We start from the raw sequence: 16,243 nt of genomic DNA on the forward strand, positions 1-16,243 counted from the left end.
GATGCATTGTGAGCTATTTTATTACAATGAAATGAACTGTTTACCAAAGAGTGAATTCTGTAAGCAAGTGTTTAAAACGTGGTGGGTTTTTTTTTTTTTTTTTGGAGATGGAGTTTCACTCTTTTCGCCCAGGCTGGAATGCAGTGGCGGGATCTTGGCTCACTGCAACCTCCACCTCCCAGGTTCAAGTGATTCTCCTGCCTTAGCCTCCCAAGAAGCTTGGACTATAGGCACATGCCACCACACCCAGCTAATTTTTTGTATTTTTAGTAGAGACAGGGTTTCGACATACTGACCAGGCTGGTCTTGAACTCCATACCTCAAGTGATCTGCCCTCCTAGGCCTCCCAAGGTGCTGGGAATGCTGGCGTGAGCCACCATGCCCCACTTAGAACATGCTTTTTAATGGTGTCTCTTAGGGCCTTGTGTTTAGGGCCTTAGTGCCTACCTCTTAAAGGAGGGCTGCTGTTGCGGATTCCTTGAGATAGTGTTTGAAAAACAGAGTGCATTGTGCAGGGAGCTCAATAAAAGTGGCTACTGTTATTCAGATTGCTTCTTTCAATGATTGTGTTGATTCCCCAAGGCCTTTGCACGTGGTGTTATTGCTTGCTGGAACATTCTTCTCCCTCTTTGCCCAAGCAGCCCCTCTAGGTTGTATGCTATGTCACATCCATGGAAAGGCCATCTCTGACCACTTTATCTACATAGGACCTGAATGCCTTGTAGTTTTCTATTTCCATTCTGTTTCTTTTGTAACATTTAACACTTTTAGTTTATTTCCTGCTGAGGACAAGTACCACTAAGCACAGCATTGGGTATACAGTCGGCACCCAAAAGATTTTGTGAAGTGAGTGGCTGAGATGGGAATGTCAAGTGCTTACTTGCCCAGTGTATCTGAAAGAGCCTGGATGTGAGAATCTTGAGTCTAAGTATTTGGGGTGAGTCTTCAGTTGGATGTTGTTTAGTCTGACTTGCTCTGTGTGTGTGTGTTTAGGAAAGCTCACTGGGATAATAGCTGGTGTTTCATTTCCAGCCCTAACCCCAGTCCTCTGATCTGGGAGTGTGTCTGAAAGCTGTCCAGTAAGGATGGAAAGGTGGCATTTGCCAATTACATACTGTTTTTGTGCAGAAGGTGGAGAGGGAATGTGAGTGGGTGCCCCCATGCTTATGCAACACGTGGTTATAGGCATGGGTGTGCATGCTTTTATCTACATGTGTATTAAAGGGACAAAGTCCTCTCTAAATTTTCTGATCCCCAGAGGGAGGCACCAAAGCCATGTCTAGTTCCCTAATATGACCCAAGAGCCACTCTCCCAAGCTGGAAAAAAAAGAACCAGATGGCCAGGCTGGCATGTGTCCTCAGAAATAAGGCAACATTTCTTTGTTAGGCCAATATTCATTTTCTTCCCTGAATCCCATTAATTTGTCAGGCTCTGCCCCATCACCAAAACAATGCCCAGGTGTAGCCCCTATAGCAGCCTGCACGAATCTGGAAGAGTTTCCCCTGGTCTTCTCCAAATCATCCCCTGTGCTGTCCATGCCAGGGGCAGGACAGGAGCAGTAAGGTATATGTGGGCATTGTGTTATACTTTCTGGTTCCTGGCCTGGGACCTCTTTCAGGCCACTCTAACTAGAAACCCCTCCCTCCCACCTTGACATTGGGCCCACCCAGAACCAACAGCACCTTAAAGGAGAGGCTGCAAACAAACACAGGATGGGGGCAGGCAGGTGACATTAAAGAAAGAGGTGGTGGGATGAGGATAGTAGCCCTGCGAAGAAGCTTGGCCCAACAGCTGACAGCTGTCCCGGGGAATGCAGCTCTGGGAGCAAGTTGACAGCTCTTGAAATTTTTCTATAGACAATATGGGTGTTTATCTGTCATCTCCCCAGTTTCAACTGTTAGTGACCATGTGAAAACATTGTTTTGAACATATTCAAATCAAACAACAATAACCCCACACATCTGAGGGCCAGATTTAGCCTGTGGCCACTGGTTTGACCCCTCTGCTTTAAGGTCATTAATATTTTGTTAATTGGTTGCCTCAACAGACTTAGAGTCCCTTCGCTGAAGTGCAAAATTAATAGAAATGTAAAGGTATATGCCATCAAGCTATAACTATGGAGTTGATAGGGGTATGGATTGGGATCTTCCACTTTTACATAATATACTTATATTTTTAAGTTTTTTAAACAGCAAGCATATGTCACTTTTGTGCTAAAGATAATGCAAATCTGGAAAAACTAAACAAAATAGGGCAAATACTGAATATATTATGTGGCTTTGAACTCATTTGGATGATACAACAATACAAATTATTCTCTTAATCTGTTTGAATCCTTTGACTCAACCACTACAGACATTTTGGGCTGGATAATTAAGAGAAACACAGAACTGTGGACCTAGAACATATCTGAAAGATTAAGGGGCAATTGATATCAGAAATTATTTTGTATATTTTTTTGAAACTATTTAGTTATTGGCTAATGTTTTCATTCCTTATCTGTAGAAATTAAAAGTAATAGTGAGAGTGCCCTGTTAGCCTGAAAGCACCTGCAGAAGTGTTTTTGTGGATTTGCCCCCTCATTTGCAATGATAGCAGTGGTTAAAACATGTAATGGAGGACAGCTACCTGGCAGAGATGATTTAGTGATGTTTGCCGTCTCAGAATTTGGGAGAACCTTCTCGACACTGCAAGGAGAAAAAAATTAGTTTGAAATATTTGCATGCTTTATGATTCTAACTTGGATTTTCCGGGGGCAGATTTCAAAAAGTAATCTCCTTATTTTGCCTCCATTTGTCTCACCGCCCAATCCTATTTCATGTACCCACTGGCGAAACCCTGTACTTGATTCTTTGTTCTCCCATGTGGGCTTCAACAACTATTTCCTAATGGTGATATTTGGGGTACATATTTCAAAGTCATGCACCCGATACACTCGCAGGTGTGAGAAATGGTGGCGTCAATCAACCGTGAGTAAAAGCAATTATTTACTTGTCTTTCATTTCGCTAATTGCAAGCTCAATCACTTCTCCCCATAAATAATTGCAGGAATCAAGTGGAAGCTTTGAAGAAGCCCCTTTAAAAAGTAGTATGTCTAATAGTAAACCTTGCTTGAGTCTCCACGGTGTGTGGGGCTAGGAGGTGCTTCTGGGATGGAATGCTGGCTTTGCATTCATAATCTGTCCTTTTTATCAAATGATCTCCATGACCTATTTGCATGTTTTGATGATTACTGCAGCTAGGAAAAGGTCTTGTTTCCTACACTGACATAATGGACTGATAATCTGAAGTAGGGTGATCTTCTATCTGTGGATTTCAATGCAGATGAGACATGTGCCTGCCCTAGCTCTCTCTTCATTCTTACAGAGTCGTTGGAGTGGGGCTTGTTTCCACCCCTTGCACATTCTCGAAATACACTCCCAGGCTGGGCTTCCTGGGAAGAACAGCTGCCGCCAGACACACACAGGTGGAAGGTCCAACAAACCTCCTCGCCACCAACTTTGAACAGGTTTATTTTGTTGGCATAAATAAAATGGGTGTGGGAGCATTCTTCTTGGTAATTTCTGAACTGGTCAAGTAATAGTCAAAATTTCCCTAGGATTATTCTAATTTGTACTCAGAGCTGGCTTGATTTGAAAAATAAGGTGTGGGGTGGAGGAATGGGGGTAGGAGGGGGCAGATGGACTTCTAATTTTCCAGGCTGATCAATCGTTAATCCTTCTCCTTAATTACTTTTTCTTTAACTTTGTGATGTGGAATTTAGTGCTCATGAAAAGAAAAGAGCTGAGAGCCATGAAATAAAGCAGGCTTTATCAATAGGTGATGGCCACTGCAGGCAGCCTCAAAGCGCGTCTGAAAGGACTCCCTTGGCCTGTGGAGAGAGGGTAATTTGATCGCCTTCATTTTGCTCCCTGGCACTTATTTCAGGCAATAATAGCAAGCTGTTGTATTCAAATGGGGCTTTAAGAAATGTAGAATTAAAAACTTTGTTTTGCTGATAATAATTTCATCTTTGTTTAACAGCAACAAATGAACTGTACATGAGTCTCCCTGCAAGCACAGGCACATTGAGACAGAAAAATAGAAACGAATGCTGGGGAATGGGTGCCAACACTCAGCAAAGAAAGGGTTCACGGTCTCAATCCCTTTATGAGAAATATTAATTTGGCTTTCTAATTAGGCAGAGAATGTGTGAAGCTCTTAAGCTGTTCTCTGTCTCCTGCTACCACCATTTTATGGGCAGGAACTTTGAGGAAATCTCAGACCTGAGTTTGATTCCTGGACCCTACTTACAGCTGTATGTCTGCATGGCTTTGGGTGAACTTTCTTTGCCTCTCAGAGCCTCATCGGTAGAAGAGGGATACTACTTCCTACATCGCAGAGGTGGCATGAGGATTCAATGAGATAAGGAGGATGGTGATGGTGAGCAGAAACTTTAGCGTCAGACAGACTTGGGAAAAAAATCCTGTCTGCTACTTAGTACCTCTCTAAGCACGATTCCTCTTCTGTAAAGAAGTGTGCCATCTATAATAAACATTTTATGAGGATTAAATATATTTATATATGTAAAGTAATTAGCATACTACCTGGTGCTTTATAGCCAATCAGGAAATGGTAGCTGTTGCTACTATTGTTATTAACAACCTATGTAAAATGTTTGGCACTAAAATGTAATTTTTTTTTTGAGATGGAGTCTTGCTCTGTCACCCAGGCTGGAGTGCAGTGGTGTGATCTCAGCTCACTACAACCTCCACCTCCTGGGTTCAAGCAGTTCTCCTGCCCCAGCCTCCAGAGTAGCTTGGACTATAGGTGCACACCACCACACCCGGCAAATTTTTGTATTTTTAGTAGAGACGGGGTTTCGCCATATTGGCCAGGCTAGTCTTGAACTCCCAGCCTCGTGATCCGCCTACCTCAGCCTCCCAAAGTTCTGGGATTACAGGTGTGAGCCACCATGCCCAGCCTCAAATGTAATTCTCTCTTCCATTTCACTTCCAACTCAGTACTTACATTCAAACTTGATGTTTCGCAAGTTTTCTGGGAGGTCGTGGAGAGCCACTTTTAGCCACTCATCCAGTTGCTTGGCAAACTTTCGAATCACCTGAGTTAAGCTGGAAAGAGAAACGATGAGTTTTAAGTGCTGCGCATGTTGCTCACGTCCTCCCAACAAGCCCCTAGAGGGTTTTATTTCCCCTAATCATGTTTTGGCTACTACCAATAGGTGCCATTTGCAATAGCAACCTCAGAGACAGTGCCAACAGTCCAAGCCCTGCAGAGAACTGGTGGGTCTGAGAAGAGCATGAATAGAATGTACTCTGCAGGTCACTGATGCCCACTGCAAGGCTTGGTGGCATCCAGAACTATTTATGCGAGCAAAATATGCTCCGTCATCCTTTTGAAGAGCTTGTGTGAGGGGTGAAAAAGTGGGCCGTGGGCCTAAGAAAGCTGTTTTGTCCAATCCTTCCAGGCAGGCAGGAACCTCGTTTGCAACATAACTGCCATGCCTGGCCACCCAGCTTACCAAACTGCTTGCCATTTGGTGGGAACTGGGAAGCAAAAGCATATTTTTAAATTAGTATACAACCGTGACATGGGCCTTGAAACCATATTAGCTTCCAAGAGTCAAAGACCCTATTAGAACAGGAGGCAGGAAGGAACTGGAGAGGCAAAGCATTGAACAGGGCAGTAGGTTGCAATAAGATGGGAATTTGGACTAGAGAGGGCACTGGGCACCATTTTCAGGCTCTTGTTATCAAAGCCATCTGCTCACAGGCCTAGGTTCACTGTCCTTCACAAAGTCCTCATTGTTTTTGCCAGACACAGGGACATCTCCCCGTTGACCATCCACATCATCCTTGCCTTCCACCAACACCAACTTGCCTGCCCTGGTTTGGTCTTTCACCTACTGTCAGACACAAGATCACCAACTTCCACCCTGCTGGGCAACCCCATTTCTCTCTGGTCACACACTCTTTCCTTTCTCACGACTGTCTCCAGCCTTCTTCAAGATGCTTACACCTCTAATCTCCCAACTCTTCCCTCCCCACAAGCGGGTGGAATCACCTCCTACTTCTCAGGGGGAAAAAAAACACAAAGGAAGGGTATCAACACTCAGCTACCTCCCTGGATCATCTCTTCCTCCTTTCAAATAGAATCCAGGAGTGATCTTTCCTCTTGCCATCCCTTGCTGCTTTCTCAGGAACTCTACATTACAGATGTCCCTTCTCCTGTATATTCAGCTTTTTCTTCTCTACTGGATCACTTCTCATCAATTTTTAAGGAGACAGTCTTGCTCTGTTGTTCAGGCTGGAGTGCAGTGGCATAATCTCAGCTCACTACAACCTCTACTTCCCAGGTTCAAGTGATTCTTGTGCCTCTGCCTCCCAAGTAGCTGGGATTATAGGCACACACCACCACGCTCAGCTACTTTTTTGTCTTTTTAGTAGAGACAGGGTTTCACCATGTTGGTCAGGTTGGTCTCGAACTCCCAACCTCAAATGTTCCGCCCGCCTAGACCTCCCAAAGGGTTGGGATTACAGGCTTGAGCTACCGTGCCCAGCCCTGCTCATCATTTTAATGCATGTAAGAATGTCTCACCTTAAAACAACAACAACAAAAAACCCTCTTATTTCTTCTACTCTATCTCCTCGAGCCACTGCCCTTTCTCCCATGTCACAAACTTCTTCACAGTGCTGCCCAATTCTTTATCTCCTTTCCTTCACCTCCCATTCCCTCCACACCTCACTCCTGATCTTAGCCTAAACAGCTGTCACCTAAGCAGCCCCCATGCATAATTCCAAACCCAGTGGACTCATCATGGTCCACATCTGCTTGACATCTTGTCAGCATTCGATTCTGTCACCTGCACCCTCCTTTTGGAAACACTCACTTCCTTAGCTTCTGTGATCCCTCCTTCTGGGTGCTCCTCCCCAGTTGCAAAACTCCTGCCTTCTGCCTGGTCATCATGCCTTCCAGTTCTTCATGTCTTGTCCTAGGCTCTCTTCTCACAAAGCTTTCTTCCTTCCCTGCGTAATTACTCCAGGCCCACAGATTCACCGAATCTGTGAATTCACCGTCTGTGCAGATTCACCATCTGCATTCCCTTTTGCACCTCCAGCTCAGAGATCTCCAAGCTGAACTCGTTATTTTCCCCTCAGACCTGCTTCTTTTCTTGTGTCCTCTATTTCAGTATCAGCTCTACTTTTCATCATTTTATTTTTATTAATAACTTTTTTATTTTCAAAAATTTCAAACATATCCCAAGATAGACAGCATAATAAACCTCCAAGAACCCATGACCCACCTTCAACAATTGGCATCATTTCTGCCGGTTTAATATCTTGTATTTCACTTTTTCTTTTCTGGAGTGTTTTGAATAAATCCAAGATGTCATTTCACCCCTAAAAACTTATTGTGCATTTCTAACTGGCAAGGTTTAAATACATATGTGTATGTGTATACACACACATGCACACAATGTGCGTGCAACATTGAAATCCTCCATGCCGTTAGTTTATCTAACAGAATGAACAATAATTCCTTAATATCATCTACAGCCCAGTCTGCATTCGGATTTCTCTATTTCTCCCAAAGACACTGTTTAGTTTGTTTGAATCAGAATCCAAACAAGGTCCACACATTGCATGAAAGATATAACACTGCACTGTTCTATTTCTTAAACCCTTTTTTCCCTATTTTGTGCCATTTATTTATTGGTAACATCATGATATTTGTTCCCCGGAATGTCCTACACTCTGGTTTGGTTGAGCTCTGTCTTGTAGGGTCACGTAATCTACCCATCCAACCCATCTGCTTCTAAAGACTTGATTAAATTCAGTTACAATTTCTTTAGGCAAGTATCCAGTTTTGCATACACTGTTTTGAGTGCAGTCTGTTTTTCCATTACCACGTATTACAGATTTTGCTTCCAAATTACTTCCCAAGCACAGCCACTTTTCTTCCTTTTTCCCTTAGTTCAGGCTGTCATCATCTCTCATCTGGACTTAAAATAGCTTCCTGAGTCCATCCTGCCCTGCTCACCTTCCCACCTCCATTTCATCTTCCGTATCGTGAGAGGGACATTTCCAAAACACCTGTAATTCTTATTGAAACTCCTCAATGTTTTCACATTATTCTTAGAATAAAAACCCCAATTCTTGCTGCAGCCCCCAAGACCCCACCTTGCATCTTCTCCCTTTCTCTGTATTTTAGACCTCTGGCCTTCAACTGGTTCTCTCTCCTCAACTGGTTGACCCCTGGCATTATTTCAACCAAGAGCATCTCTTTCCTCTTCACGTGCTCAGCTCCTCCTTATTCAGCTAATCTCAAACTAGATGTTACTTCCATAGGCAAACCTTCCCTGAAGCCCGTGGACCAGGTCAGCACCCCAGTGATTCCTCTTGAAAGGCCATGCAGTTGTGACAGTTTGTTGTTGTGTACCAGCTTGTGTGATTATCTGGTCAATGTACATCTTTCTCACTGCACCCTTCATGCAGTGGGCAGGGACTATGCCTGCTTTGCTTATCACTGTATCCTCAGCACCTAGCATGGTGCCAGACACATAGTAGGCACATAAGAAATGCTTGTTAAGTGAACTGTACAAATGAATGGTTCTCCATCCCAAGATGGACAACAGGCCTCAGATATATTTCCCACAGGGCCTTGTCTAAACTGTCTCCCTTCCCACCCTCCTTATCTCTGGCTGCAGCTCCTCCCACTGTCTCCCCAGCTTACTCCATTCCCATAGCACTGACCTCCATCCTGTTTCTCCAACACTCCAGGCCCTTGCGAACCTCACCAGGACCTTTGCACTTGCGGTCTCTTCTGCCTGGAAGCTCTTGCCCCAGATAGCAGTTTCCTTCCTGATCACCTGGTCTAACAGATGTCTCCCTAAGCCCCAGCTGGCCCCATCTCCTGCAGCATCTATGCCTTCTTGACATACTGTCCTCTGTGGGTGTCCACCTACAGCTTCGCCTCCTTCCTTTGCTTTTCTTTCACCTCCTATCTCCTTCCCTAGGCTGGGATGCCAGGGTCTGTCCTCCACTTCTAGAGACACACTTTTCCTCCCTCTTGTGCAGGTGCTGCCAAGTCTACAGCTTCAGCTTCACCCTTCTCCTACATCTTAAATCCACACTCACAGCTCCCTGAATGGCCATCAGCAGTGATGCTGCTGCAGCTGCAACAATGGTGAGAACAGTAGTTACCCTTTAATGAGTGCAATGTGCCAAGCACTAAACACTTCACATGTACTTTCTTAATTAATCCTCATCTCAGCTCTAGAAGTATGTACTATTGTTAGTACCAACAGAGAAGTGAGAAATCGAGGCTCACAAAAGTTACTTTACTTGTCTAAGGAGACGCAGCAAGTGGCAGAGCCAGGATTCAAGCCCAGATCTGTTGACTCATAGCCACGGTCCTACTCCACTTTGATAAAAGTACCCACATTGCGCACTTTTACATCCCTTGCTGCTCCCCATCTCCAGTGCCCTCTGCCTTTCTGACTGGTGTTGTTATTCCTTCAGCATTTCAGGCTTGGTCCTCAGTCTTTTCTTTGCTTCTTTGACTTCTCCTCCCTGTTCATACCACACACATACAGGCCCATGCACATGGATACACACACACTTTCTTACCCAATTGTTATTAACAACCACTGTGCTGAGATTACTTGGAAGAAGTGAAATACCCCAGATTGAAAGTGATTTCCCTTTCCCATGAATGGGAATGTATGATCCATGGTTATCTCTATTATAGTGTCTTTTTTATTCCCCTGAGTTTCAGTGTGCTCTTCTGAGTTATAAACGAAGGGATGGGTCTGAGCTAGTAGGTGGGGAGCTGTGCCTCAGCCTGGGCCTGTCCAGGGTCATAAGTGAGAACTTATAGTGCCAATTCTTATTTCCATGAAGCCAAGCACAGGGCTTGGTACAGAAAAGGCACTCAAACAAGTTTGAGGGATGAATGAATATATAAAACTGTGAAAAGGCAGCTCTCAGTTGGAGCCTGATCTTTTGAATAACTTTGTCTTCCTGATTTAATGAAAAAGGCACGTGATTGGTAAGTCAAAGATGGCATTATTTAATCATGTAATTTTCTAAAAGTCTCCTTTGATAGACTGTAAGCTCAGTGAGACCAGGAAGCATGCTTATCTTATGTAATGCTGTATTCTGGGACCTAGCACAGTCCCTTACCACACTGTAGTAATCAATAAACATTTGTTTAGTGAATGACTGAATATTTGTGGTTCTCTTGAATGAATGTTTGAATCCTATTTCATTTATTTGCAGATGAAGGAAGACAAGTCATATTGCAGTCTTTGTTTTTTGTTTTGAGACAGGGTCTTGCTCTGTCACCCATGCTGTAGAGTCCAGTGGCACCATCTCAGCTCAGTACAACCTCCGGCTCCTGGATTCGAGCCATTCTTGAGCCTTGGCCACCCAAGTAGCTGGGATTATAGGTGCCCACCACCATGCCCAGCTAATTTTTGTGTCTTTAGTAGAGATGGGGTTTCTACTTTGTATTTTTAGTAGAGACAGGATTTTGCCACATTGGCCAGGCTGTTCTCAAACTCCTGGCCTTGAGTGATCCATCCGCCTCAGCTTCCTGAAGTGCTAGGATTACAGGCATGAGCCACCATGCTCACCCCTCATTTCAGCTTTTAAGCTTTAACCTCCACATCTATAAAAAATAAGCCAATTATAGATAGGAAGGCAGGAGTTAGCATTTGATTTGTACCCCACAAACTGCCTTATACTAAACAGCAAATGGCATGTGTGTATAAAGCATTATTAAAAGAATGTGAATCTTTCTTATAAAGATGTGTTTTACTAAGTCTTCAGAAGATACCTTTGTGGTACAAAATATAAGTGGAGATTTGGCCACAGTTCACTTGATCAGTGCTGAGAAAAATTTTAATAACAAAAAGCCTTTAAATGGGTCCTGTATATATATAATATAGTCATATACATATTATTATAAAAATTGAAATTCAGTCTTAAGGTAGAACATTTGAATAATGCATAAAAGGATGAGACTAAAATTTGGCCATAATCCCCTCTGGAGGTAACCTCTGTTAGCCTGTTTGGATGTGTTTCTGTTCCACATAGAAAGTGGAAAGTTGGAAAGAGTATCATTCCCACCATAACAAGAAAAAGCTAAATAATATACAAAAGTATAACTTTAAACCATCAGAGCTGAGGTCACAATCACATAGCCTGGAGTTTATGGAAAGAAAGACACCTCCAATGAGAGAAGGACTTGGGGATTGGCTCACTTGCAATAGAGGGAAGAAAACAAGGCATTACATACAAGTGGGCAAAATAAATTTTGCTAACACTTTTAACAAATTTCTAATGGGCCAATATCAACTACCATGAGAGTATAGAGCTCTGGGAATGACAGATACAAAGGAAGTTCACATCTGTTTGCAAGCCCTTCTCCACAGTCTTCAACAGGTGTTCATGAGGAAGACTGGAGCAGGACAGGAGGGCAGAAGAAGCCTTTCTCAGAGGTACTGTTTGGAGGAGGGGAACAGCTGTTGCTGTGGAAAAAGCATGAAGTTCCACCAAGACCTTTCCCCCTCATGGAACAAAAGCCTCAATTATCTAGGGGAAGAGCAGAAAACACTGACTCCAGGGAATAGGGAAGACCCATTGTAGGTGGAGGAAAGATGAAGAGAAAGCTCTCTAACCCTGGTAGAAACCACCAAGGGCTCAGACCACTAGAGAGTTGTCTCTGCAATGAGACAAGATGACTGAGAATGCTCAACTCAGATCCAAAGCACAGGGCTTGCTTAAGACTAAAACAGGGCTGAACAAAAGAGAACCCGCATCCCTATTTCCAGCTCTGATCAGGCTAACAAGCGCCAAGTCTTAAGCAACCATGTGCATAGGGAATGCCTAAAGGTAAAGGAGAAGGCACATTAAGGAAAATAACCCAACAAACTTCCAATCTAAGGACAAAGTACCCCAGAAGAATTTAAATCTGTGCTACATTAAAAGTAACTATAGGAATAACAAAACCCAAATGCAATGAACTCTCAAATAAACTGCCTCAATTCATATTCAGAGCCTAGGGGAAGAGGCATGCCCATTTCCAGGCATAAGTACTATTTATCCCAATTTCTACTTTTCTATACACTGGCAGCCAATAAAAATTATGAGATAACCAGAAAATCAAGAAATAAAATAATCAACATAACCAGGTGATTTAAAATTTAAAATTACTATGATTAGTATGTTAAAGTCTCTAATGGAAAAGGTAAACAAGCATGAACAGAGGAAGAATTTCAGAAGAATACATAGTAATAATTATTACATTAATATTAATAATTAACAATTAATGTAGTAATTATTAGAGACAGGGTCCTGCTCCATCATCCAAGCTGTATCATAATTCATTGTAACCTCAAATTTCTGGGCTCAAGTAATCTTCCTGCCTTAGCATCCTGAGTGGCTAGACTATAGGGGCAAGCCACTATACCCAGCCAAGTTTTTTTGTAGAGACAGGGTCTTGCTATGTTGTCTAGGCTGGCCTCAAGTGATCCTTCTGCCTTAATTTCCTGAAGCACTGGGATTACAGGTGTAAGCCACTGTACCCAGCCAGGGCACAGAAATTATTTTTAAAAGAGTGCAGTGTTAGAAATGGACATAAAAACAAAGTACAGTGATGGAGATAAAGAATGCTTTCAATAGTCTCATTAGTAGCATTGACATAGCAAAGGAAAGAATCAGTGAACCTGAAGATAGGTCAATAAAAATTACTCCATCTAAAACAAAAAGAGAAAAATGAGTAGAGAAAAAACAAAATCAAGCATCTGAGAGTTGTGGGACAGTATCAAATGCTCTAACATACTTGTAATTGAAATACCAGGAGGAGAAAAAAGAGAAAAAGTAGAGAAGAAGATAATGGATGGGTATGTTCCAAAAATAATGAAATATATCACAGAGCCAAAACTCAGAAAACCCCAAGCAGGATTGGAAGCAACACAAAGCATTGAGACACATCATGGTTGAACAGCTGAAATCCAAAGATAGACACTGAAAACCAAAGACAGAGAAAATCTTGAAGGCATCCAAGGAAAAAAAGGCGCACTTCCTACAGAGGAGCCAAGATGTACAGACGATAAATATGCAAGCCAAAAACAATGGAGCGAAATGTTTAAAATGCTAAACATGAAAAACTTGTTAATTCAGAATACCAGTGAAAAGTATCTTTCAAAATGAAAGAGAAATAAAGACTTCTTCAGACAAAGAAAAACAAATAATCCGTTATCACTAGAACTACAATACGAGAAACATTAAAGAAAATTTTGCAGACAGAGGACTATGATTACATATCCAACTCATACATTACACAGATGAGTTGGATATAAGAAAGAAATCAAGATTAGGAATCATGAGATTGAAGTAGATATAAAATATTTTTTCATATGTTTAAATCATTCTCAAAGATAGTTATTGAAAGCAAAAATAGTTATAATATTTTAGGAGTTTATAGCATATACAATAACAAAATGTATGACAACAATAGCACAAAAATGGGAGGACAAATTGGGAATATGCTGCTGTTATACATGTGAAGCAATACAAAATTTGATGATATATTATAATTAAAGATATACAAACTTAAAATAACTACTAAACCTTTTTTAAAGAGGCATTTTTTAAAAGACAATTATGGCCAGGCACAGTGGCTCACACCTATAATCCAAACACTTTGGGAGACTGAGGCAGGAGGACTGCTTGAACCCAGGAGTTCAAGCCAGCCTAGGCAACATGGCAAGACCCCATCTCTATGAAAAAGTTAAAAAAAAAAAAAAAAAAAGCCAGGCTTGGTAGCACATGCCTGTAATTCCAGCTACTCAGGAGGCCAAGGTGGGAGGATTGCTTGAGCCCAGGATGTTCAGTCTGCAGTGAGCTGTGTTTGTGCCACTGTACGTCAGCTGGAGCCTGGGTGACAGAGTGAGACTCTGTCTCAGAGAGAAAAAAAAAGCCAATAATGGAGATAAATGGGATAATAAAAATAATTAACACAAAATCAGCCACCGAAAGAGGAATAAAGTTGCAAAAACTGATAAAACTAATAGAAAACTAGGAAAAGATCATAATTGAACCATATATTTAATTACACAAAATATAAAGATCTATACATACCAACAAAAAAGGAAAACTGTCAGACAATTAAAAAAAAAAAAAGACCACCCTCTATGTTTCTATGTTGGCTACAAGAAATCTACTTCAAATATAAAGACAAATTAACAGTGTGGTAAAAAATGTCATGCAAACACTAATTTAAAAAAACTTGGAGTAGCTATATTGCAAACAGAAAAATTAAACTTCTGAACAAAAAAATATTATGAAGGACAAAAAAGGACATTATGAAAAGAAGACATAACAGTTCCAATTTGCATGCATTTAACAACAGAACTTCAAAATGTATGAGGCAAAAATGGATAGAAATAGACAGATTCACAATTACAGCTGGAGGTATCTATACTTCTCTATTGCTAGTCAATAGAATGAACGGACAGAAAATCAGGAAAGACAAAGACAATTTAAACAATACTATCAATTAACTTGACCTAATTGACATTTATAGAATAATTAATTAACCTAATGATACCAGAATATATAGCTTTTTCAGGTACATATAGAACATTCACCAACATAGACCACATTCTGGAGCATGAAACAAGTATCAACTTAAAAGAATTGATGTAATACAATGTATATAATATGACCAGAAAGGAATCAAACTAGAAATTATTAATAGAAAGATATCTGGAAAATCCCCAAATATTTAGAAATTAAATAGTTTACTTCTAAATAGCCCATAAATTAAAGAAGAAGTCACAGGAGAAAGTAGAAAATATTTCGAATTGAATTAAAATGAAAACACACCATATCAAAATTTGTGGGTACAGCTAAATAGCAATTAGAAGAAAATTTATAGCATTAAATGCTTTTCTTAAGAAAGGAGAAAGATTTATAATCAATGACCTAAGCTTTCACTTAAAGAAACTAAAAAAAGAAAAGCAAAATAAACCCAAAGCAAGCACAAAAAGGGAATAATAAAGATAAAAACAGAAGTCAATGAAATTGAAAACAGAAAATAAAGAAACCAGAGAAAACAAAGCTATTTTTTGAGATCAATAACATTGATGATAAAGTCACACTGACCAAGAAAAAGAAAACACAAATTACCTACATCAGGAATGAGAAAGGACACATCACTACAGATCCCACAGATATTAAAAGGATAATAAGAAAATGCTATGAATTTTAAAAATTTAGATAAAAGTTACACTAATGCTTTGAACAAAATATTAACATTTCAGATCTAGCAATATATTTTTTAAAAGTTTATGACCATGCCGGGCGCGGTGGCTCAAGCCTGTAATCCCAGCACTTTGGGAGGCCGAGGCGAGTGGATCATGAGGTCAAGAGATCAAGACCATCCTGGTAAACATGGTGAAACCCCGTCTCTACTAAAAATACAAAACATTAGCTGGGCATGATGGTGCGTGCCTGTAATCCCAGCTACTCAGGAGGCTGAGGCAGGAGAATTGCCTGAACCCAGGAGGCGGAGGTTGCGGTGAGCCGAGATTGCGCCATTGCACTCCAGCCTGGGTAACAAGAGCTAAACGCCGTCTAAAAAAAAAAAAAAAAAAAAAAAAAAAAAAAAAAAAAAAAAAAAAAATCTATGGTCTGGGCTGCATAGTGAGACCATATTTCTATTAAAAAAATTTTTTAAATTAGCTGGGACAAAGCTACCAGAGGAAAGAACAGGCAGCAACCCTTGCTGTTCTGCAGCCCCCATGGGTGATTACCAGGTAAGCAGGGTCTGGAGTGGACCTCTAGCAGTCCTGCAGCAGAGGGGCCTGACTGTTAGAAGGAAAACTAAAAAAAAACAGAAAGAAATAGCTTCAACATCAACAGAAAGAACATCCACTCAGAGACCCCATCCAAAAGTCACCAACTTCAAAAACCAAAGGTAGACAAATCCACGAAGATGGGAAGAAACAAGGGCAAAAAGGATGAAATCACCAAAAACCAGAATGCCTCTCCTCCTCCAAGGGATCACAACTGCTCACCAGCAAGGGAACAAAACTGGATGGAGAATAAGTTTGATGAATTGACAGAAGCAGGCTTCAGAAGGTGGGTAATAACAAACTTCTCTGAACTAAAGGAACATGTTCTAACCCAATGTAAAGAAACTAAGAACCTTGAAAAAGTTAGTTGAAATGCT

The 16,243-nt window shown here is 41.3% G+C and overlaps 1 protein-coding gene across 5 annotated transcripts in view; it reads right to left on the reverse strand.

The window, feature by feature from the left end:
* The window catches only part of RFX4 (regulatory factor X4), a 183,032-nt gene that overhangs the window by 45,136 nt on the left and 121,653 nt on the right, over window positions 1–16,243 (reverse strand). For all 5 annotated transcript variants that reach the window (XM_074402290.1, XM_010340247.2, XM_074402292.1 and 2 more), the window contains 2 exons: window positions 5,012–5,112; window positions 2,630–2,688 (listed from right to left, as the gene is read on the reverse strand). In XM_074402290.1, the coding sequence (XP_074258391.1) occupies window positions 2,630–2,688; window positions 5,012–5,112 (160 nt within the window). The remainder of the gene's footprint in view (window positions 1–2,629; window positions 2,689–5,011; window positions 5,113–16,243) is intronic.

Source organism: Saimiri boliviensis, chromosome 7, assembly GCF_048565385.1.
Source record: "Saimiri boliviensis isolate mSaiBol1 chromosome 7, mSaiBol1.pri, whole genome shotgun sequence".
NCBI classification, from domain to species: domain Eukaryota; kingdom Metazoa; phylum Chordata; class Mammalia; order Primates; family Cebidae; genus Saimiri; species Saimiri boliviensis.